Raw genomic sequence first — 25,669 nt, 5'->3', positions numbered from 1 at the left:
ATGAACTATAAAAGTCAATGTCAATAAAATGTACTTTACCAAAACTAAAAAAAAAAAAAAACATTTTCACTCTTCAAAAGACACTGATAAAAATGTAAAAGCAAATCACAGCATGGTAAAGATATTTGCATAATATATATGTAACAAAAAAGTTATACCTAGAAAATACAAGACCTTACAAATCAATAAAGAGAAAAATGATCCAATCTAAAAACTGGAAAGACATTCCAATTAGGAAATGTATAAAAGATTTGAGAGGCACTTAACTAAAGAAAATACAGAGATGGCCAATTGACACACAAAAAAATATTCAGCATCTTTAGTCATCAAGGAAATTCAAATTCCAACCACAATTAAGCACCACCGTGCATCTACTTGAGGGATGGAATTAAGATTGGCAAGTTTTTATTGAGTATGTCAAGTAATTGGTAACCGTCATACATTGCTGCTGAGAGTGTAAGATAGGAAAACTATTTTGCCTAATTGTTTGGCAATCTCTTGTAAAGTTAACATATGCTTACTATATAAATCAATAATTCCACACTTAGATATTTGCTTAATAGAATGAAAAATATCTCCATACAGTTATGTAAATGCATGTACACAAATATTTGTGTAGCTCTATTCCTAAGACCTGTAAATTGAGAAAAAACTAAATGTCAATCATCATGTACCTGGACAAAGTGTAGTGCATTTATAAAATGAAACAAAAAGAATGAACTACTACATCATACCCAACACGGATAAATTTCAAAAATACATCCAGTGAATGAAACCAAAAAGCAAAAAGTAGATACTATGTGATTCTATTCATAAGAAATTCTAGTACTGTGAAAGAATTTTAGTGACAAAAAGTAATCATTGGTTTCCTGGGACTGGTGGTGATATAGGGGACTGATAGGGAGGGAGCATGAGGGAAATTTCAGGGTGATGGATATGTGTTGTATCCTGATCATGGTGGTGGTTACACAGGTGTACAGACTCTTAAAAACACATCAACCTGTATACTTTAAATGGGTGTCTTATTGTATTTAATTATGCTTCAATGTATTTGGTTAAGAGATGAAACATAAACAAATTAAACTCACAGCATACATAAAAGCTAAAGCTATTAAACTTCTAGAAGTAAATATGAGGGAAAGTTTCTTTAACCTTGGTTTAGGAAAGTGTTTCTTAGACAAGACACAAGAAATACCACAGATTAAAAAAGAGCTAAAGATAGAAAAAATTATAAGTAAATATATGTATATATATATATTAGTTCCCTATAAAATAAATTGTAAAAATTATTTTTTATTCATCTATTAAAAAAAGAAGGATATCCTGCCTTTTGTAACAATATGAATAGATCTTGAAGGCATTATGTTAAGTGAAATATGTCAGTCAGACAGGCAAATACTATAGGATCTCACTTATATGTGGAATCCAAAATAGTTGAACTCATAGACATACAGACTAGAAAGATGGTTGCCAGGGGTTGGGGTTGAGAGAAATGGGGAGATATTGATCAAAGGGTACAAGCTTCCATTTATAAGATGAATAGGTTCTGGGTATCTAATATACAGTATGGTGACTATGTTAACAATACTGTATTATATAATTCAAAGCTGCTAAGAGAGCAGATCTTAAATGTTCTCACCAACAAAAAGAGAGATAATTATGTGATATAATGGTAAGGTTATCTAACCTTATTCTGGTAATCATTTTGCATCATTTTGTATACTTTAAACTTCCACAATGCTATTTGCCAATATATCTCAATAAAGCTGGATAAAAGAAATCAATATTGTGTTTTCCTGAGGTAGGGAACTAGCTGAGGTAGGTCAACTAGGAAATGGCATAAAATAATTTGTGGGTGACAAAAATCTTGTATTTGTTGATTGACGTGGTGGTTAAATGGGTGAATGTATTTGTAAAATCTCACAAATAACTTACGCTTAAAATATCTGAATTTTATTTGCATAAATTATCCCTTAATTTAAAAGTAAGATAAGGAAAAATGTAAATGCAAAAGGTAAATTAAGACCCCCAAGGCAACATCTCAAAAACAAATCAACAAAATATACTCAAGGAACTCAAAATATGGTATTAAGAATCATGAAAGAGAAAGCAGAGGAAAAGAGCAATTTTTCCGGCAGTCCTAATAGCAGGAGAACAGCAAGGACAAAAAACAATGTCCAAAGGCAATAGCTTAAACATCAATTGGCCAATCTGAGAACATCAGCCAAAACAAGGAAAGTGCACATGCTCCAATTAAGAGTTGCATACATTCTAATGACAACACGAGAGAGAGAGAGAGAGCCCTACAGTTACAAAACGAGGAATACTGTGCTAGACCAGTCTCCCCTTCTAAGAGTATAAGAAAATCAGTCTCACAGAAACATGAACCCAGAAAAAGAGCATGCTCAGATCCCACTCAAAGTTATTATAGAAAAAAAAAAAAAAACAGCAGAATATCCCTATAGTAAATAACTGCCTCTGTAGTGAAAACTAAGATGCACTGTGCAGGTTCTCCTGCAAACAAAGGACTTGTTGCCCCAACTGATGGCAGTGCTGTGGGTAGGCCGGCTTCAGCTGTCTACCTCTCCAGGCTTTTTGGAAGCAACATAGACACCTCACCCAAATTACTGCCCTTACCTGTAGCAGCCCACACCCAAACACTGACTGATGCAGGTTTTTAAATTCTTGGCCATCTTGGCCCAACTCAGGATACCTCTACAGAGCTTGCTGTCGGTCCAGCTGAGGCTGACACTAGGAGTGCCTTCAGCTTAGCTTCTCTCCCTGCCCAATACATCCCCCTCATTCCACAGGTGTTAATCCCAGGCGTTTATTAATAAACATCCTACATGCCAAGGGCTCTCAGTGTGTGCTTCCTGGGGAACACAACCTGCAAGCCAGGAAGATATACTCATAAAATTAGTGAAAACTAACCAAATATTTCAAAATAAGCTAAAAGAAATTTAGAAGTGATAGAATATGTGAAATAACAACAAAGATCATAATTCAAAATAATTCAGTTATGAGTGGTCAGAGAAAGAGAAGTTTGGGAAACAGAGGAACATCAGGAAGCAGCTAGAAATGAAAGTAAAACCATTTCAGGGAATGTAAGTTGTGCAGCCACTATAGAAAACAGTATGGAGGTGTCTCAAAAAACTAAAAATAGAACTGCCATATGACCCAGGAATTCCACTCCTGGGTGTATGTCTGGAAAAAACAAAAACAGTAATTCAAAAAGATACATGCACCCCAATATTCATAGCAGCATTATTCAGAATTGACAAGTTATAGAAGCAACCTAATGTCCATCAACGAATGAATGGGGGAAAAAAAGATGTGGTGTATATATATATGTATAAAATATATATATATACATATAATATATACATTATATATATATAATTTTGCCATTTAAAACAACATGGATGGACATGGAGGGCATTCTGCTAACGGAAATGTCAGGCAGATAAAGACAAATACTGCATGATATCATTCATATGTGGAATCTAAAATATACAAAAAACTAGTGAATAAAACAAAAAAGAAGTAGACTCACAGATATAGAGAACAAACTAGTGGTTACCAGTGGGGAGAAGAAAGGGAAAGGGTCAATATAGGGGTAGGGGATTCAGAGGTACAAACTATTATGCATAAATTAAGCTACAAGAATATATTGTCTAATACGGGGAATATAACCAATATTTTTTAATATTGATAATAATAAAAGGAATATAACCTATAAAAATTGTGAATCACTATAATGTACCAAATGGAAGAAGTTTCAAAAAGAAAAAGGGAAACCATTTTATAAATGAAGTGTAAACCTGTAGAAAAATAAGACTGAATAAACATGATGAACAAGGCCATGACAAAAAAAGCAGATAGGAAGAGGGGGGGAAAAAAAGCTGGAGAAAACTATAAAAATAGTTCTAGAGGATACATTCTCTAGAATTCTATTGTTATAAACTTTTAAACTAGGCAAATACTAATGCATGATATTAGAAGGCACGAGTGTTGTTTCTGTTGAAGAAGAGTGAATGAGTAATGAGGTATTTGTTTGTAATAGTCTATTTTTTGACCCATTCATGTTCACTTTGTGATAATTTATCAATATGTCAATCACGATTTGTCGGCTTTCCTATCAGTGTATTTTACTTCCATAAAATGTGAACATAATATACTGTACTTTCATGGATGCAATATATTTTATATGAGTATATTAATTATAATATTTTCTATTCTATGCATTTTTTTTACATTTCCTCTGAGAATTTGTATGAAAATGTACAGTGTAGGGAATATAGTCAATTTTTATGTAGTATCTTTGTATGGTGTAATATCATTGGTGTCACACAACATGATCGTGATGATCATTTTGAAATTATTAGAAATATTGAATCACTATGTTGTGTAACAGTAACTAACATAGTGTGGTAGGTCATTTATACTTCAAAAACAAATAAACAGGGGCTTCCCTGGTGGCGCAGTGGTTGAGCATCCGCCTGCCGATGCAGGGGACACGGGTTCATGCCCCGGTCTGGGAGGATCCCACATGCCACGGAGCGGCTAGGCCCATGAGCCATGGCCGCTGGGCCTGTGCGTCCGGAGCCTGTGCTCTGCAACGGAAGAGGCCACAACAGTGAGAGGCCCGCGTACCGCAAAAAAAATAATATAAAATAATTTTTAAAAATTAAAAAAACAAACAAACACATACAAAAAGAGATCATATTTGTGGTTACCAGAGTTGGTGGGTGGGAGGAGGGGGAATTGGTTGAATGTGGTCAAAAGCTACAAATGTCAAGTCATAAGATAATAAGTAACAGAGACTTAATGTACAACATGATAAATATAATTAACACTGCTGTATGATATATCAGAAAGTTAAGAAAGTAAATCTTAAGATTTCTCACCACAAGGAAAAAGCTTTTTCTGTCTTTAATTTTGTATGTATATGAGGTGATGGATGCTCATTAAACTTAATATGATAATCATTTCATGATATATGTTAGCCAAATCATTTTGCTGTACACATTAAATTTATACAGTACTGTATCCAAGATACCTCAATAAAAGGAAAAAAACAAACAAAAAAATTGTAAGTATTAAGCAACTTTTATATAATTTGGTATTATTGAAACATCTAATCAGTGGACACATCTTTTGGAACAAAGAATAGAACAGTTATGTTTTTCATTTCTTTTTTCTAACAATTCATTTTTATTGCACTTTGCTGAAGTATTGGCTTGTGATCAAATGGAAAAAGAAAACTAACTGGTCCTTCATGGCAGATGATTTAAGAAGCACTGTCTGAGAAGCTGTGTTCCTTAGGAAGACATTAAACCAATCTTACTCATTTTGTGTCATCTGAGAAACTCACTTGAGAGGAGGATGTTCTGTGCTCTGAATTCGTTGCTTTTCATTTATTTCCCACCTTGTGCTGTTCTATTTTCAGCACTCACTCTTCCACTTGGAACTAAATTTTTTGCTTCTATAAATTTTTAATATCTCCTGTGTGTTGTCCTTTCTTGTCTGACTTCTTAGTGAGTGATTTTATGTTTTTAATACTCCTGCTGTAATTTTGATGCATTTAGGGGTAGAATATATATGTTAAATTCCAAAAGATTTATTTAGAATTTAAAAACAGATTCTATAACAAAATTAGTAAGTCAATATTGCTAGAAATATAATAAAAAGAAAATTTGCATATGCAGTGAAGTATATGGATTCAGTACCATTAAACCATGATGGGTCCCATATACAGAAAATAAAAAATAATATGCACTCTGAAAATTAATTTAATGAAAATACTTTGCAAGGAATAATTTGAAAGAAACAAAAAATTGAAATCCAATAAATTCTAAAAGTAGAACTTATATAAATCATTCTCTCATTAACACACACCAAAAAAAAAACTATAAATAACAGAAATTATTTAGGTATCAGCAAGGAAATATCTGTAGTAAATAATAAATATTTGGGACTTCTCTGGTGGTGCAGTGGTTGAGAGTCCACCTGCTGATGCAAGGGACGCGGGTTCGTGCCCCGGTCCAGGAAGATCCCACATGCTGCGGAGCGGCTGGGCCCGTGAGCCATGGCTGCTGAGCCTGCGCGTCTGGAGCCTGTGCTCTGCAACGGGAGAGGCCACAACAGTGAGAGGCCCGCATACTGCAAAAAAATTTAAAAAATAAATATTTGGCAATAAATAACAAAAAATATTTGGTCAATAAATAACAATTACAAAACTGTTAGGAAGGAAAAAAACAACAGAACAAGATAATGGATATGACCAATGCTGTACTTATAGAGAAATGTAGTAACTTAAACGCCTTAATTGGGGAGAGACCTTCAAGACAGCAGAGGAGTAAGATGGGGAGATCACCTTCCTCCCCACAAGTACAAGAAAAGAAATCTAAATGTGGAACAACTCCTACAGAACACCTACTGAAGGCTGAAGAAAACCTCAGATTTCCCAAAAGGCAAGAAACTCCCCATGTTCCTGGGTAGGGAAAATAAAAAAGAAAAAACAGAGACAAAAGAATAGGGACAGGACCTGCACCTTGGAGAGGGAGCTGTGAAGGAAGAAAAGTTTCCACACACTAGCAAGACCCATCACTGGTGGAAACAGGGGATGGGCAGTGGGGTAGCTTCGGAGCCATGGAGGAGAACGTAGCAACAGGGGTGCAGAGGGCAAATCAGAGAGATTCCCACACAGAGGATCACTGCCGACCAGCACTCACCAGCCTGAGAGGCTTGTCTGCTCACCCACCAATGTGGGTGGGGGCTGGGAGCTGAAGCTCAGGCTTCGGAGGTCAGATCCCAGGGAGAGGACTGGGATTGGCTGTGTGAACACAATCTGCAGGGAGCTAGTGCACCACAGCTAGCCTGGAGGGAGTCTGGGAAAAAATTTGGACCTGTCTAAGGGGCAAGAGACCATTGTTTTGGGGTACGTGAGGATAGGGGATTCCTTCCCTGTCTGCCAACAGAAGGCAGAGCACCACCTAAACGAGCTCCAGAGGCAGGCACGAGCCACGGCTATCAGCTCGGACACCAGAGACAGGCATGAAACATTAACTCTAAGGATGCAGCCACCCAAATCCTGTATGCAAGCACAAGTCACTATCTACATGCGCCCCTCACCCTCACCCTGGGAGCCTGTGCAGCGCACCACTGCCAGGCTCCAGTGATCCAGGGACAACTTCCCTGGGAGAACACACCGCACACCTCAGGCTGTTGCAACATCTCGCTGGCCTCTGCCACCACAGGCTCACCCCGCATTCCAATTATCACTGCCTTACCCCTCCCTCCCCGTGGCCTGAGAGAGCCAGAGCCCCCTAATCAGCTGCTGCTTTAACCATGCCCTGTCTCAGCGGGGAAAGTAGCCTGAGGGCAACCTACAAGCAGAGGTGGGACAAAACAAAAGCTGAACACCAGGAGCTGTGTGAACAAAGAAGAGAAAGGGAAATTTCTCTGTGCAGCCTCAGGAGCAGTGGATTAAATCCCCACAAGTAACCTGAGGTACCCTGCAACTCTGAAATACCTGAATAGACAACAAATCAACCCAAAATTGAGGTAGTGGACTTTGGAAGCAACTGTAGACTTGGGGTTTGCTGTCTGTGACTGACTTGTTACTGATTTTTACATTTATCTTATTATAGTCTTTAGAAGCTTTGGCCTGACATCAATCCAGAGCACCAAGACCCTGTCAGCTATACAGCTCAGAAGTCTTTAGCACTTGTTATCATTGGTGGATTTGTTTATTGGCTTGGTTGCTCTCTTCTTTTTTTCTCTTTTTTATTACTTTTTTATTTTAATAATTTATTTTTATTCTAATTTTCTTCTGAGCTGTGTAGCTGACAGGGTCTTGGTGCTCTGGGCTGATGTCAGGCCAAAGCTTCTGAGGTGAGAGAGCAAAGTTCAGGACATTGGACCAACAGAGACCTCCTGGCCCCACCTAATATCAATCGGCGAGTACTCTCCCTGAGATCTCTGTCTCAATGCTAACACCCAGTTCCACCCGACGTCCAGCAAGATCCAATGCTAGACTCCCCATAGCAAACAACTATCAAGACAGGAACACAACCTCACTCGTTAGCAGAGAGTACACCTAAAATCATACTAAGTTAACAGACATCCCAAAACACATCACCAGACACAGCCTTGCCTCACCAGAAAGACATGATCTGGTCCCACCCACCAGAACACAGGCACTAGTCCCCTTCACCAGGAAGACTACACAACCCACTGAACCAACCTTACCCACTGTGGGCAGACACCAAAAACAATAGGAACTATGAAATTGCAGCCTGAGAAAAGGAGACCCCAAAAAGAGTAAGTTAAGCAAAATGAAAACACAGAAATATGCAGATGATGAAGGAGCAAGGTAAAAACCCATCAGACCAAACAAATGATGAGGAAACAGGCAGTCGACCTGAAAAAGAATTCAGAGAAATGATAGTAAAGATGATCCAAAATCTTGGAAATAGAATGGAGAAAATAAAACAAACATTTAACAAGGACCTAGAAGAATTGAGACACAGCAAACAATGACGAACAACACAATAAATGAAAGTAAAACTTCTCCAGAAGGAATCAATAGCAGAATAACTGAGGTAGAAGAACGGATAAGTGACCTGGAAGATAAAATACTGGAAATAACTACCACAGAGCAGAATAAAGAAAAAATAATTGAAAGAATTGAGGACAGTCTCGGAGACTTCTGAGACAACATTAAATACACCAATATTCGAATTGTAGGGTTCCCAGAAGAAGAGAAAAAGAAAGGGCCTGAGAAAATATTTGAAGAGATTATAGTTGAAAACTTCCCTAACATGGGAAAGGAAATAGTCAATCAAGTCCAGGGAGTGCAGAGAGTCCCATACAGGATAAATCCAAAGAGAAACACACCAAGACACATATTAATCAAACTATCGAAAATTAAATACAAAGAAAAATATTAAAAGCAGCAAAGGAAAGCAACAAATAACATACAAGGGAATCCCCATAAGATTAACAACTGATCTTTCAGTAGAAACTCTGCTAACGAGAAGGGAGTGGTAGGACATATATACGTGATGAAAGGGAAAAACCTATGACAAATATTGCTCTACCCAGCAAGGATCTCATTCCAATTTGATGTAGAAATTAAAACCTTTACAGACACTAAGAGAATTCAGCACCACCAAAAGAGCTTTACAACAAATGCTAAAGGAACTTCTCTAAGCAGGAAACACAAGACAAGAAAAAGACCTGCAATTACAAACCCAAAACAATTAAGAAAATGGTAATAAGAACATACATATTGATAATTACCTTAAATATAAATGGAATAAATGTTCCAACCAAAAGACATAGACTGACTGAATGGTTACAAAAACAAGACTCATATATATGCTGTCTACAAGAGACCAGCTTCAGACCTAGGGACACATACAGACTGAAAGTGAGGGGATGGAAAAAGATATTCCATGCAAATTGAAAGCAAAAGAAAGCTGGAGGGGCTTCCCTGGTGGCGCAGTGATTGAGAGTCCACCTGCCGATGCAGGGTATACAGGTTTGTGCCCCGGTCCAGGAAGATCCCACATGCCACGGAGAGGCTGGACCCATGAGCCATGGCCGCTGATCCTACGCATCCAGAGCCTGTGCTCTGCAACAGGAGAGGCCACAACAGTGAGAGACCCGAGTACTGCAAAAAAAAAAAAAAAAGCTGGAGTAGCAATACTCATATCAGGCAAAATAGACTTTAAAGATTACTACAAGAGACAAAGAAGTACACTACATAAGGATGAAGGGATCAATCCAAGAAGAAGATCTAACAATTGTAAATATTTTTGCACCCAACATAGGAATACCTCAATACATAAGGCAAATGCTAACAGCCATAAAAGGGGAAATCGACAGCAACACAAGCAGTAGGGGAGTTTAACACCTCACTTTCACCAATGGACAGATCATCCAAAATGAAAATAAATAAGGAAACACAAGCTTTAAATGACCATTAATTAAAAAAGATGGACTTAATTGATATTTATAGAACATTCCATTCAAAAACAACAGAATACATTGTCTTCTCAAGTGCTCATGGAACATTCTCCAGGATAGATCATAGCTTGGGTCACACATCAAGCATTGGTAAATTTAAGAAAATTGAAATCATATCAAGTATCTTTTGTGATGACAATACTATGAGACTAGATATAAATTACAAGAAAAAACTGTAAAAAAAGCAAAATCCTGGAAGCTAAACAAAACGCTACTAAATAACCAAGAGAACACTGAGGAAATCAAAAAATATCTAGAAACAAATGACAATGAAAACACAATGACCCCAAATCTGTAGGATGCAGCAAAGGCAGTTCTAAGAGGGAAGCTTATAACAATACAATCCTACCTAAAGAAACAAGAGAAATCTCAAAAAACAACCTAACATTACACACATAGCAGTTAGAGAAAGAAGAACAAAAGAAACCCAAAGATAGCAGAAGGAAAGAAATCATAAAGATCAGATCAGAAATAAATGAAAAAGAAGTGAAAGAAACAATAGCAAAGATCAATAAACCTAAAAGCTGGTTCTTTGAGAAGATAAACAAAATTGATAAACCGTGAGCCAGACTCACAAAGAAAAAAATGGAGAAGACTCAAGTCAACAGAATTGGAAATGAAAAGGAGAAGTAAAAACTGACACTGCAAAAATACAAAGAATCATGAGGGATTACTGCAAGCAACTATCTGCCAATAAAATGGACAACCTGGAAGAAATGGACAAATTCTTAGAAAAGCACAACCTTCTGAGACTGAACCAGGAAGAAATAGAGAATATAAACAGACAAATCACAAGCACTGAAATTGAGACTGTGATTAAAAATCTTCCAACAAGCAAAAGCCCAGGACCAGATGGATTCACAGTCGAATTCTATCAAACATTTAGAGAAGAGCTAACACCTGTCCTTCTCAAACTCTTCCAAAATATAGCAGAGGGAGGAACACTCCCAAACTCATTCTACAAGGCCACCCTTACCCTGATACCACAACAAGACAAAGATGTCACAAAAAAACAAAACTACAAACCAATATCACTGATGAACATAGATACAAATATTCTCAACAAAGTACTAACAAACAGAATCCAACAGCATATTCAAAGGATCATACACCATGATCAAGTGGGGTTTATCCCAGGAATGCAAGGATTCTTCAATATTCACAAATCAATCAATGTGATACACCATATTAACCAACTGAACGATAAAAACCATATGATCATCTCAATAGATTCAGAAAAAGCTTCCTATCAAATTCAACACCAATTTATCATAAAAAACCTCCAGAAGGTAGGCATAGAGGGAACTTATCTCAACAGAGTAAAGGCCATATATGACAAACCCCACAGCCAACATCGTTCTCAATGGTGAAAAATTGAAACCATTTCCTCAAAAATGAGGAACAAGACAAGGATGCCCACTCTCACTACTTTATTCAACATAGTTTTGGAAATTTTAGCCACAGCAGTCAGAGAAGAAAAAGAAATAAAAGGAATCCAGATGGGAAAAGAAGAAATAAAGCTGTCTCTGTTTGTAGATGACATGATACTATACATACAGAATCCTAAAGATGCTTCCAGAAAACTACTAGACTAATCAATGAATTTGGTAAAGTAGCAGAATACAAAATTAATGCACAGAGATCTCTTGCATTCCTATACACTAATGATGAAAATCTGATAGGGAAATTAAGGAATCACTCCCATTTACCATTGCAACAAAAAGAATAAAATACCTAGGAATAAACCTACCTAAGGAGACAAAAGACCTGTTTGCAGAAAACTATAAGACCCTGATGAAAGAAAGCAAAGATGATACAAACAGATGGAGAGATATACCATGTTCTTGGATTGGAAGAATCAACATTGTGAAAATGATTCTACTACCCAAAGCAATCTACACATTCAGTGCAATCCCTGTCAAACTACCAATGGCATTTTTCACAGAACTGGAATAAAAAATTTCACAATTTGTAAGGAAACAGAAAAGACCCCAAATAGCAAAAGCAATCTTGAGAAAGAAAAGCAGAGCTGGATAAATCAGGTTCCTGGACTTCAGACTATGCTACAAAGCTACAGTAATCAAAACAGTATGGTACTGGCACAAAATCAGAAATATAGATCAATGGAACAAGATAGAAAGCCCAGAGATAAATCCACAGACATAGAGTCACCTTATCTTTGATAAAGGAGGCAAAAATATACAATGGAGAAAAGACAGCCTTTTCAATAACTGTAGCTGGGAAAGCTGGACAGCTACAGTAAACAAATGAAATTAGAACACTTCCTAATACCATACACAAAAATAATCTCAAAATTCTTTAAATACCTAAATGTAAGGCAGGACACTATAAAACTCTTAGAGGAAAACATAGGAAGAACACTCGCTGACATAATCACAGCAAGATCCTTTTTGAACCATCACCCAGAGAAATGGAAATAAAAACAAAAATAAACAAAGGAGACCTAATGAAACTTAAAAACTTTTGCACAGCAAAGTGTACCATAAACAAGATGAAAATACAACCCTCAGAATGGGAGAAAATATGTGCAAACGAAGCAACTGACAAAGGATTAATCTCCAAAATATACAAGCAGCACATGCAGCTCAATAACCAGAAACAAACAACCCAATCCAAAAATGGGCAGAAGACCTAAATAGACCTTCCTCCAAAGAAGATATACAAATTGCCAACAAACACGTGAAAGCATGCTCAACATCACTAATCATTTGAGAAATGTATGTCAAAACTACAATGAGGTATCATCTCACACCATTCAGAATGGCCATCATCAAAAAATCTACAAACAATGAAAGCTGGAGAGGGTGTGGTGAAAAGGGAACCCTCTTGCACTGTTGGTGGGAATGTAAATTGATACAGCCACTATAGAGAACAGTATGGAGGTTCCTTAAAAAACTAAATTAGGGGCTTCCCTGGTGGCGCAGTGGTTGAGAGTCCACCTGCTGATGCAGGGGACACGGGTTCGTGCCCCGGTCCGGGAAGATTCCACATGCCCCGGAGCGGCTGGGCCCGTGGGCCATGGCCGCTGAGCCTGCGCGTCCGGAGCCTGTGCTCCGCAACGGGAGAGGCCACAGCAGTGAGAGGCCCGCGTACTGAAAAAAAAAAAAAAAAAAAAAAAAAACTAAATTAGTATTATCATATGACTCAGGAATCCCACTACTGGTCATATACCCTGAGAAACCCATAATTCAAAAAGAGTCATGTACTGCAACGTTCATTGCAACACTATTTACAGTAGCCAGGACATGGAAGCAACCTATGTGTCCATTGACAGATGAATGGATAAAGATGTGGCTCATATATATAATGGAATATTACTCAGCCATAAAAAGAAACGAAATTGAGTTATTTGTATTGATGTGGATGGACATAGAGTTTGTCAAACAGAGTAAAGTAAGTCAGAAAGAGAAAAACAAATACCATATGCTAACACATATATATGAATTAAAAAAAATAAAAAAAGGTTCTTAAGAACCTAGGGGCAGGACAGGAATAAAGACGCAGACATAGAGAATGGACTTGAGGACCTGGAGAAGGGTATGGGTAAGCTTCGACGAAGTGAGTGAGTGGCATTGACATATATACACTACCAAATGTAAAAGAGATAGCTAGTGGGAAGCAGCCACATAGCACAGGGAGATCAGCTGCGTGCTTTGTGACCACCTGAAGGGGTGGGATAGGGAGTGGAGAGGGAGACGTGAGAGGGAGGGAATATGGAGATATATGTATACATATAGCTAATTCACTTTATTATACAGCAGAAACTAACACAACATTGTAAAACAATTATACTCCAATAAAGATGTTTAAAATGTCTTAATTATTTAACTAGTAAATAAAAATAATATAAAAAGACCTAATCCAAAATTGAAAACAGGAGCCAAAAATAGAAATATAAGTAGTAATTTTAAAATATGAGAGCTTTATTGATTATTTTATACACTTTGATTTGAAAATCTAAGTAAAATTTCAAGGGAGAATACAGTTACATCTTACCTTGAAAATGGAGGTCACACATGAAATATGAATGTCAGTTTTATTCATTAAGCATTAAAAAGAACATTGAAGGGATTCCCCTGGCAGTCCACTTGTTAAAACTCCGTGCTTCCACTGCAGGGGGGGTAGGTTTGATCCCTGATGAAGGAACAGATTCCCGCATTCCTGTGGCACCACCAAAAGTAAATTAATTAATTAATTTAATAAAACAAAAAGAATATTGGTAATCAGCAGCATGTATAAAGGACTGCACACAAGAAGGTGAGATGTCTGAAATCCGGTCACTTGAGTAATGGGAAAGGATCAGATTATCATTGTAACTGTCTTAAACATCTGTGAACCAAAATTATACCTACTGTATTGCACAAGAGACAGAAAGTACTAAGATCACAAAGAGGGAAATATCAGCTTAAATGAGGGGAAATAGTAGTGAGAAATGATAACAGCAAGAATGTACATTTTGTGAAGTTACTGGTAGCCAGTGCAGGCTTGGAAATACTGATGAAGAAATTTCTGTATGGATGAATGGTAGGACAAGATGACCACTGAAGGAACGTTGAAGGAAAGCTAAATAATTCCAGCCATGCGTTTTCGGCAAAGGGAAATCAGGCCTGGTGTCCTAGAAGAGTTTGTAGAGGAATTAAACACTACTTCTAAGACCATAGCTGTAATTCTAAGCAAATTAATTTTCATGAAGACAGAGTCCTTCTCTCTCTTATCCTAGGTAGTAAGATGAGAAATTTGAAACTGGGAGCTGCTCTTCTTAATAAATTCAGTGTGGAAAGCCATGTAGACATCTTCAGCCTGCATTGGGACTGGATAGTTATTATTTTTTTCATGAAGTTCTGTAGCATATCTTCTATGTTATGTAAGGAGTGGGTCAAATGAGTGGTCAGAAAAGACACCCAGAAATATCATTTTTGGAGAATATGAAAGAAATAGAAGATCCTTGCAGAGATGTACAAAGTCTTAACTGATATAATGAGTCTCGAGTTCTGTCCAGCTTTGCATTTTACTCATGCTTACTTTCATCTTATCCATTAGATACAAACAAAAACCATGTGAGGTAAAAAAGGAAAAACTATACTATCTCTATATTCTATATTTAAAACTTAGATTTAAAGAACAACCATATTTTTTTTTAAAGTCATGACTTAAATAGTCTTCTAATTGCTAGTACAGCAAGTTTTTTCCCCCATCATGTCTTAGTCCTATATCCACACCACATTCAGGCCTGAGCACCTCATTTTCAGCTGGACAAAATCTTAAACAAAGAGGACAACCAGAGATTTGGGGCTAACAAGCCAAACATAGGGTAATAGATAATGGTTGTTAGGATCCTTTTGAGAACTATCTCTGAAGAAGAAGATAAGTAGGAGAGTTGTCTTTTAGTGACAGATGCTCTGATATCTCCCTTAATTTTGCAACAACCTTGAGATAAACATGTTGCTATGTGTGCTTTACTTAAGAGAACATTACATCCCCACAGTGTCAAACAACTTATCCAAAGCCACACAGTCATACAGGTGAATAGACTAGAAACTTTTATGACTTAAACAATTAGATACATATTTGACTCAAATTTGTGTGTACTGTTGAAAAAATGTTTTAATTATAAAGTCTTAACAGAAAACCCAGTCTTTCCAATCATTTTCTGAATGGCCAGCTGTACATCTTTGTTCCTGAGGCTGTATACCATAGGGTTCAACAGTGGGGTGATGATGGTATAGGTCACTGTCACCAGCCCATCTTTGCCTGATGTATATTTGTCTGAGAGTCGCAGGTAGACAAAGGAAGCACAGCCGTAGTGGACAATGACTACAATGAGATGAGAGGCACAGGGGGAGAATGCTTTTTGCTTGCCTTCAGCTGATGAGATCTTCAGGATAGTAGAGACAATAAATTCATAGGAGATGCAGATGAAGATCAAGGGCACAAGCCCCAAGACCCCACCAGTGAAGATGACAGGTTCATTAATGTAGGCTTCAGCATAGGCGAGATAGATGACTGGTGAAATATCACAAAAATAATGTTTGACCTTGTTGGAGCCACAGAAAGGGAGGCTAAAGACCAAAGTTGTTCCCAATAGAGATATTAGGAAACCACTAACAATACAAGTTACTGCCAAGTGCCCACAAACCCTCCAGCTCATGAGAATGGGGTAGTACAAAAGCTGACAGACAGCAGCATAACAATCATAGCCCATCACTCCCAGATGCAAGGAATTGGTGACAGAAAAAACAAGGAAAACGAACATCTCTGAAGCACAACTCACGAAGGAGAGTGTCCTGAGTATGGAGAGCAGATTGATTAGCATCTTGGGCAGGATGACAATTGTTTAGAAGGTCTCAGAGGTAGAAAGGACACATAGAAAGAAGTACATGGGTGTGTGGAGACTGTGATCCAAGCAGATGATTGAGATGATTGTAATGTTTCCACTCAAGATGATCAAATAGAAGCAGAGAAAGACCACAAAGAGGACAAGCTGCAATTCCCCAAGGCTGGAAAAATCCAGCAGGAGGAATTCGGTAACACAGGAGGAATTGGCCGTGGAGAGTTGACCCCACGGAATAAAGTCAATATGTTCAATTCCAGAGACCTTTAAAAGTGAGAAGTCGAGGGAATTTACCCTTCATAAAGTAGCCGGTTTCGTATGAAAGAGAAACAACAGGCATGGGAGAAAAAAAAAGGATTGTAAACTAAGCAAAATGTATCCTAAATTAATACGCACCCACAGTGCTATTTTTCTGCCAATGATTTTAGCACTGAATTTGGGGACAAGTGTTCACATGAAATGTACAGACATTTGCTCAAAGAAAGCCTGTTCTTCAGGCCCCTTCCTTGCAGAATTATATAGTCTCTGCTTAATTTTTTGGTAATCTAATCCTCAAAAAAGCCTTTCTCTACATTAATTATGATTTTAAGTGGTCATAGTTTCATCCACATTACTGATACATATATTTCCACAAGCAATACCACCAATGTCTGAAGATCTATGTTCCACCTGCTTTTAATACTTTCTTCATCTAGGTCAATAACCATTGATTTGTCTTTGTGCTGCTTGTCCTTAAAGAATTATATATCACATTAAAATTGACTACAATTTTAATGCAGTCATTCATTAAAATTAATTTGGCTTAGAACTACAGCTACTGTCTTAGAACTAGTGTTATGAATACCCTACAAACTCTTCTAGGACACCAGGCCTGATTTCCCTTTGCAGAAAATTTGTGGCTAAAATTAATTAGTTTTCCTTCAGCATTCACTGTTTTTCTACTTGGTTATGTATCTTATCCTTGATATACCTGAATTGGAGACCCAACAGACTGTCGCTCCGGTATCTGTCTCTGAATTCCTGATCAGTGATGCTCAGATACTTTCCCTGAGGCCTCTGACACAGTTCTTATTGTTGGTACTAGATTACATATTTTTATTTAAAACATTCTTATCCTCTCCAAGCTCCAACCCAAATCTTTTCCTTTACCTGGATTCTGTATATCAATAAAAAGTTTCCAAAACTTCTTAGTCATCCAAGCTGTAAATTTCTGAGGCATGTTTAAATACATGATAATTCTCATCCTCCACATACAATCCATTTTTTTTTCTGTAATAGTTCTAGAATCCATTTCTTCTGTTCTTCCAGAAATTAGCTCTTACCTGGATTATTACAAGAGCATTATGAATGGACTCCTAGGATTCTGTCTCTTCCTACTCTAAGCCACAGTTCACTACAGCAGTAAAGTTGTCTTTCTATAGGGCAAATTCTATCCTATTAACAAAACTAAATGGCCTTCAATTATCTATAAAGTTAAAACAGCTATATTCTGACTTTCATTCTTGTCTGAAAAGTAACTTTCCACTCATAGCTTCCACTGTATATCTCTTCACATGCACTTTAGCATTGAGAAAATTTGAACAATCATGTCCTTTTTCATACTATCCCCTACATCTGGAAATAGTCCATACTTCATGTTTGTTTTCATTTTATTCATCTTTTAATTGTGCGACTATCTTTAAATTATCAGTTAAAATAACATGTGCACATTGTTGTTCCTACAGCTTCTTAATTGTGCTTTATCACTTTATCTGGGTTTCCTTAGCAATCATTAGAATCTTATTTGCTTTGGCCTTAGTATTATAAGTTTACCTTTGACTACACAAATTGTAACTCACCAGAGACAGAAACTGCATCCCTGCACATAACATAGTGTCTAGTATATACCAAGTACTTGAAAACTTGTTGAAGGACCAAAGTGACCAATGACCCCAGTTTCTCTTCTGAATTATTTCAAGATGGCATTTGATTTCAGGGATTTTCTAAACTTTTTCCCTTGATATTAATCTAGCATATAATATTAACCTTCTGCTTTGACATTTTGTGATGAAAAATCTCTATAACATTATTTTCTAAATGCAAAGACAAATGATCCATTAAAAATTGTTGTCATCCCAAAAAAATATAATTAACTGCTGTACATTATATATGAAGGTTATTAAGAGAGTAAATCCTAAGAGTTCTCATCACAAGAAAAAATATAATTATTAATACTTTCCTCTATTTAATTTTTTTATTATTTTATTATTTCTTTAATTTTGTACCTATATGAGATGATGGGTGTTCACTAAACTTACTGTGATAATCATTTCATGATGTATGTAAATCAGATCAGTATGCTGTATACCTTAAACTTACATAGTGTTGCATGTTAATTATATCTCAGTAAAACTGGAAGAAAAAAAGTGCTGCATTTTCATTTTCTTTTCTGATTATCAAATGGTTTTCTCCATTATCTCACACTTTTAAAATTTTAATAGCACTTTACTGTTGGTCTTAAAGTACTTTATAAATAATACAATTTCTATTATTGTTTGATCTTTTGCTTAGACAAAGTTTTAGTAAAATTTTGAAATGGGACTTTTGATATCTTTGAATTGCCTTATCTCTAAACTTTATAAATAAGAAGTATACCCTGTGCTTTTGACCAGAACAAAGACTCCCCTATTATTCCTCCTGGGATATCTTCTCTACATTTCCAACTTCCTGGTCTCCTTTCTTTGAATATTTTCTCTTTTATAGGGTCATCCTTGGAAAGGACAGTGACTAGTTACCCAAAGAAAGATGGAGTTTCTGAAAGGAAAGGCCAGATTACTCAATGGCTATTCCCTGACCCTCCCCTGCAAACCCCTGTAATACGTCATCTACTTTTTCAAACTTATCCACAGAACTTATGTGGGAACTGAAGTTGCAGAATAAATTAACTATGGAAAACGTTGACTGTACTTAACCCAGTCTGGAATGCTTCATAAAATATTTGGTAAATAGCAGATAGTGTTTTTTGGAAATAGCTATTGATTTATTCATTGACAAATATTTGTGGAGTTTCTGTTACATGCCAGGCACTATGCTAAGTACTGTGGTAAATAAAAGATGAAATGGCAAGGACCCTGGTTACAAGTAGCTTATAGTCTACTGGAGATAAGACCTTTACACAAAATAGAACATGAAGTGTCATAAAAGGAATATGGGAATTCTATACGGAGAAAGATTTGTTACTTACAGATTCTGGGATCTGAGACAGCTGCATGGCAGAGAGATGGCAGTTGAAATAAGCTGGGGAGAATATTTTGGATTTGGACATGCAGACATAAGCAGGAAAGAAAATAAAGGCCCTACAGACCATTTCAAGTCATTATACCTTTTATAAAAGAGCCATAGGGAGGCTGCTGCCACAGTCCTTCGGGTGTGCGGACAAACAAGTGGTATTGCTATTTTCTGAATTTGGAAAGGAGGATATTACACATTCAAAGAAAGCTTGGAGAAAATAAAAAGATGGAAAAAGAAAAGGACATATAGGGTAATTAAGTTGCCTCTTCAACAAGGGGAAAGAGCAAATTGATTTTTCATTATTTTGCTCAATAACTCTTCATCACTTGTAAGGTAAAGCCAATTTCTTAAGTTGGTTAAAAAGACAACTAATTTTACCCCTTATCTACATTTGCAACCTAAATTTTAATCACACAGGACTTGCACTAAAATACATAGAGTTTTCTATATATGGCTTTGTATTTCAAGACTTCTTGGAGAGAGAGATAGAGAGAGAGAAATGTCAGCCTCAAATATCCTCTAACTTTCATCTGTGATCCACTCATTCTTCACACTTTTTAAAGTCACCAGTTATTGAACTTTCTCTAATCTGTCTAGGAAGAATTTGTTGTTCCTAGCATATTTAAAGCTTAATATATTTAAAGGTTGTTTCATGTGTCTTTATCAAAATACTCAACATGTTACATCCAAATTATTGTCTCCTGATTGTCTCTCCAATAGACCAGACAGCCTCAAGGATAAATACCACAACATATGCCTTGCGAATTCTCAAAACATAACCCAATATTTAAATATATGGAATATATGAAATATAAAGTCTTGATGAATAAATAAATAGTCCATTAATGAATTAATAATGGTTTCAGTTCACTTTACAGCAGCTCGGTTCCCTTTGCACCATCATGTGCCTCCTAAGTAAAAATACTTTTTATGTTCTCATTATGTTCCATGTTCTGTATAAATTTTTGTTTTCTTTCTTTCTTATACTGTATCCCCTTATGAAAAAATCAAAACTTACCCTGTGGCCCTGCCTTCCTCTTCATCTTGGTCTTTATCCTTACATTTTTCACCATTGAACTGCCCTTTCTATCATTTGATCACATTTTCTATTTTCCACTACTAACAACTAGAAGATAACAGATCACTGGCTCCAGGGAAAACCCAACAATTTTAAAATTTGACATAAAAGTAAGTGGATTGTCACTGCTCTTCTCAACAAGGAAATAAGAGTCCCTAAATAAAAATAAAAATGTACATTTTTTTCAAATTGGAGTTTAGTGCCCAGTAACATGCAGGTGTATTCATTCTCGGACACATCCTGGAATCTTCTATGAAGGTTTCTAGGTGAAATTTGCCAAACTGATCTTCACTGTCAGAATGTCCAAGGGCTCTTCTACCATTTTCTACAAACTCTGGACCATTATAAGAAAACTAGGGCTTCCCTGGTGGCACAGTGGTTGAGAGTTCGCCTGCTGATGCAGGGGACACGGGTTCGTGCCCCAGTCTGGGAAGATCCCACATGCCGTGGAGCGGCTGGGCCTGTGAGCCAAGGCTGCTGAGCCTGCGCGTCCGGAGCCTGTGCTCCGCAACGGGAGAGGCCACAACAGTGAGAGGCACGCGTACCGCAAAAAAAAAAAAAAAAAAGAGAGAAAGAAAAAGAAAAGAAAAGAAAACTATCTACATTGCTCCACACAAAAATTTCACCTGTACCTTGGATAGTTTAGGTATGTCCTCAATGAGTACGACAATGGTCTTCCTTTATACATTAGCAATGACTTCAATGCCTTGGTTAGTAATTGAAATGTTTATCTCCATAGGGATCTAATTACCACATTTGCCCAATGCTTGTCCATAATTTCCCCAGTTAGCAAGTAGAACAATGATAATACACTATGAAAATTAGTTGGTCAAAGAAAAGGCCCTTTCTAATATACTGTGGAAATTAGTTGGTTTCCTCCCAGAAATTCTCTGGTGACTTATTAGAGAGGTGGAGGTTTTCTTGGTTCTATTTGTTGAAACAGACAGGTAATTTGTTAATTACCTCCTTTGAGTATCCCTACCTAATGACTAAGTTTTTATTCTTAGTTTTGAGAAAAATATCCATTTCATATTCACATTTCTGAAAGTTAGAAGAGAGGAAGAAAGATACAAAAAATAGAGGAAGAAAATTATAAGGGCAGAAGCAAGATAGGTCTTTCAGACACATGAGAAACTTATTTGTTCCTAGAATATAACATGAGCATGATTGATATTTGTTCAATAAATAAAGAAAAAAATTTGGGTTCTGGAGTAAGATGTCATAGTGCCCTGTTTTAGGTATTAGCTGAGACTTCTCAGGAGTCTACCTCCTACTTTCACATTGCATATTTATTCCCTCTGCCAGTGAGTCCAGACACTTCGGGCTAGAAATGGGGAAATACTACACACTCATAGATGTCTCTCTCAGGGGCTCATGTGATCTGCTCTTGTGTAAATTATATCAGAGATGCTGCAGGCATGAAGAGGAGAAGAAAATTCCAGGGTATTAAGTAAGAATTTGATGACTAGGACTTGGTGGCTTCTCTCTCCTTCAGTTATGTCACAGATTGGGACCATGGCTAGATCTTCAGGAAATCTTTCAGTGAGACGATTCATCTGAAAGCTATATATTTCCCCTGAATCTGGGTGGACTGAATGACTATTTGTTCCAATAGATTATAGCAAAATTGATGCTATATTGGTTTATAAACTCTTGTCTCTAGAGCCTGTCAGCTTCTACTTCCTAATTCCTACTTCCTAATTCTTCAACTTATTTTTTATATATTGGAGTAGAGTTGATTAACAATGTTGTGTTAATTTCAGGTGTACAGCAAAATGATTCAGTTATACATACACATGTATCTATTCTTTTTCAATTTCTTTTCCCATATAGGCCATTACAGTGTATTGAGCAGTGTTCCCTGTGCTATACAGTAAGTCCTTGTTGGTTATCTATTTTAAATATAGTAGTATGTAAATGTCAATACAAAATTCCAAATCTATCCCTCCCCCCCAACCCTTAACCCTGGTAACCATAAGTTCATCCTTTAAGTCTGTGAGGCTGTTTCTGTTTTGTAAATAAGTTCATTTGTATCATATTTTTTAGATTCTGCATATAAGTGATATCATATGATATTTGTCTGTGTCTGACTTACTTCATTTAGTATGATAATCTCCAGGTCCATCCATTTTGCTACAAATGGCATTATTTCATTCTTTTTAATGGCTGAGTAATATTCCATTGTATATATGTACCACAATATACAAGTACCATATGTACATCTTTATCCATTCATCTGTCGATGGACATTTGGGTTGCTTCCATGTCTTGGCTATTGTAAACAGAACTGCAATGAACATTGGGATGCATATATCCTTTCAAACCATGTTTTTCTCTGGATATATGCCCAGGAGTGAGATTGCTGGATCATATGGTAGCTCTATTTTTAATTTCTTAAGGAATCTCCATACTGTTCTCCACAGTGGCTGTACCAATTTACATTCCCACCAACAGTGTAGGAGGGTTCCTTTTTCTCCACACCCTCTCCAGCATTTATTATTTGTAGACTTTTTGATGATGGACATTCTGATCTATGTGAGGTGATTCCTCATTTTAGTTTTGATTTGCATCTGTCTAATAATTAGTGATGTTGAGCATCTTTTCATGTGTCACTTGGCCATATTGGAACATCAACTTTTATTCCCTACACGTTTTTTTAATGAAGTTTATTTGATTTACAATATTATATTAGTTTCAGGTATACAACATAGTGATTCAGTTTTATTGTGGATTACACTCCCTTTACAATTATAAAATATTGGCTATATTCCTTCTGTTGTACAATATATACTGATAGCTTATTTATTTTATACATAGTAAGTTATACCTCTTAATCTCCTACCCCCATCTTGCCCATCCTTCCTTCTCTCTCCCCATTGGTAACCACTAGTTTGTTCTCTATATCTGTGAGTCTCTCTGTTTTGTTATAATCACTTGTTTGTTTTATTTTTTTAGATGCCACATATAAATATAACATACAATATTTGTCTTTGTCTGACTAATTTCACTAAGCATAATACCCTCCAAGTCCATTCATGTTATTGCAAATGGCAAAATTTCATTATTTTTGTGACAATAATATTCCCTTGTATGTATATATATTTATATATATACCTCACATCTTCTTTATCCATTCATCTGTTGATGGACACATAAGTTGCTTCCATAGGTTGGTTTATTATAAATAAAGGTACTATGAACATTGGGGTGCATGTATCTTTTTGAATTAGTGTTTTCATTTTCTTCAGGTATATGCCAAGGAGTGGAATTACTGGATCATGTAGTAGTGTTATTTTTAGTTTTCTGAGGAAACTCGATAGTGTTTTCCATAGTGACTGCACCAATTACATTCCAATAAACAGTGTGCTGGGGTACCCTTTTTTCCACATACTTTCCAACTTGTTATTTGTAGACTTTTTGATGATAGTCATTCTGACAGGTGTGAGGTGATATCTCATGGTTTTGATTTGCATTTTTTTGATTATTAGTGATGTTGAGCACTTTTCATGTGCCTGTTTGTCATCTGTATGTCTTCTTTGGAAAAATGTCTATTCAGGTCATCTGCCCATTTTTTAATCTTTTTTTATATTGAGTTGCGTGAGCTGTTTATATATTTTGGATATTAACCCCTTATTGGTCACATCATTTGCACATATTTTCTCCCATTCAGTAGGGAAAACATTTTGTCAATGGTTTCCTTTTCTGTGCAAAAGCTTTTACATTTAGTTAGGTCCCATTCATTTATTTTTGCTTTTGTTTCTTTTGCTGTAGGAGATAGATCCAAAAAAAATATTGCTACAATTTCTGTCAAAGCATGTTCTACCTATATTTTTTTCTGGAAGTTTTATGGTTTCCAGTCTTATATTTAGTTTTTAATCAATTTTGAGTTTATTTGATGGTATGAGAAAATGTTCTAATCTTTTTCTTTTACATGTAACTGTCCAGTTTTCCCAGTGCCACTAATTGAAGAGACTGTCTTTTGTTCATTGTATATTCTTGCTTCCTTTGTTGTAGATTAATTGATCATAGGTATATAGGTATATTTCTGTGATCTCTATTCTGTTCCATTGATAAATGTGTCTGTTTTTGTGCCAGTACCATACTGTTTTGATGACTATAACTTTGTAGTATGGTCTGAAGTCAGGGAGTGTGATACCTCCAGCTTTGTTCTTTTATCTCAAGATTGCTTTGGCTATTTAGGGTCTTTTGTTGTTCCATTTAAAATTTAGAATTATTTGTTCTACTTCATATTTATTCTACTTGTGAAAATGTCATGAAAATTTTGATAGGAATTGTATTGAATCTGTAGATTGCCTTCAGTAGTATGGACATTTTAATAATATTAATTGTTCCAATCCATGAACACAGGATATCTTTCCATTTCATTGTATCTTCTTCAATTCCCTTCATCATTGTTTTACAGTATTCAGAGTACAGATCTTTCACATTTTGGTTTAGTTTATTCCTATTTATTTTATTATTTTTGATGTGGTTTTAAACAGAATTGTTTTCTTGCTTTCCCTTTCTGACAGCTTATTATTAGTGTATAGAAAAGCAACAAATTTCAGTGTATTAATCTTGTATCCTGCAACTTTACTGAATTAATTTATTAGGTCTAACATTTTTTGTGGAGACTTTAAGACTTCCTATATATAGTATCATGTCAACTGAAAATAATGACAATTTACCTCTTCTCTTGTAATTTGGATGAATTTTATTTCTTTTTGTTGTCTGACTGCTATGGCTAGAACTTCTGACACTATGTTAAATTGAAGAGGTGAGGCTGGACATCATTGTCTTGTTCCTAATTTTAGAGGAAAAGCTTTCAGCATTTTACCATTGAGTATTATGTTAGCTGTGGGTTTGTCATAAATGGCCTTTATTATGTTAAGATATTCTCCCTCTATACCAACTTCAATAAGAGTTTTATAGTT

General features: G+C 36.3%; 1 protein-coding gene across 1 annotated transcript; it reads right to left on the bottom strand.

Moving 5' to 3' along the window:
* Window positions 1-15,664: 15,664 nt before the first annotated feature.
* On the bottom strand, window positions 15,665-18,243 carry LOC113613967 (olfactory receptor 10R2-like). The gene is given in 2 exon segments (XM_027095154.1): window positions 15,665-16,651; window positions 18,226-18,243. Coding segments are annotated over 2 exon segments (1,005 nt in total).
* Between the last annotated feature and the right edge of the window lie 7,426 nt (window positions 18,244-25,669).

The sequence above is a fragment of the Aethalodelphis obliquidens genome, unplaced genomic scaffold, assembly GCF_003676395.1.
Source record: "Aethalodelphis obliquidens isolate GAN/ISIS:26980383/991018 unplaced genomic scaffold, ASM367639v1 scaffold90, whole genome shotgun sequence".
NCBI classification, from domain to species: Eukaryota; Metazoa; Chordata; class Mammalia; order Artiodactyla; family Delphinidae; genus Aethalodelphis; species Aethalodelphis obliquidens.
Note: the sequence above shows the minus strand (reverse complement) of the source record. Positions and strands in the feature narration are given on the sequence as shown.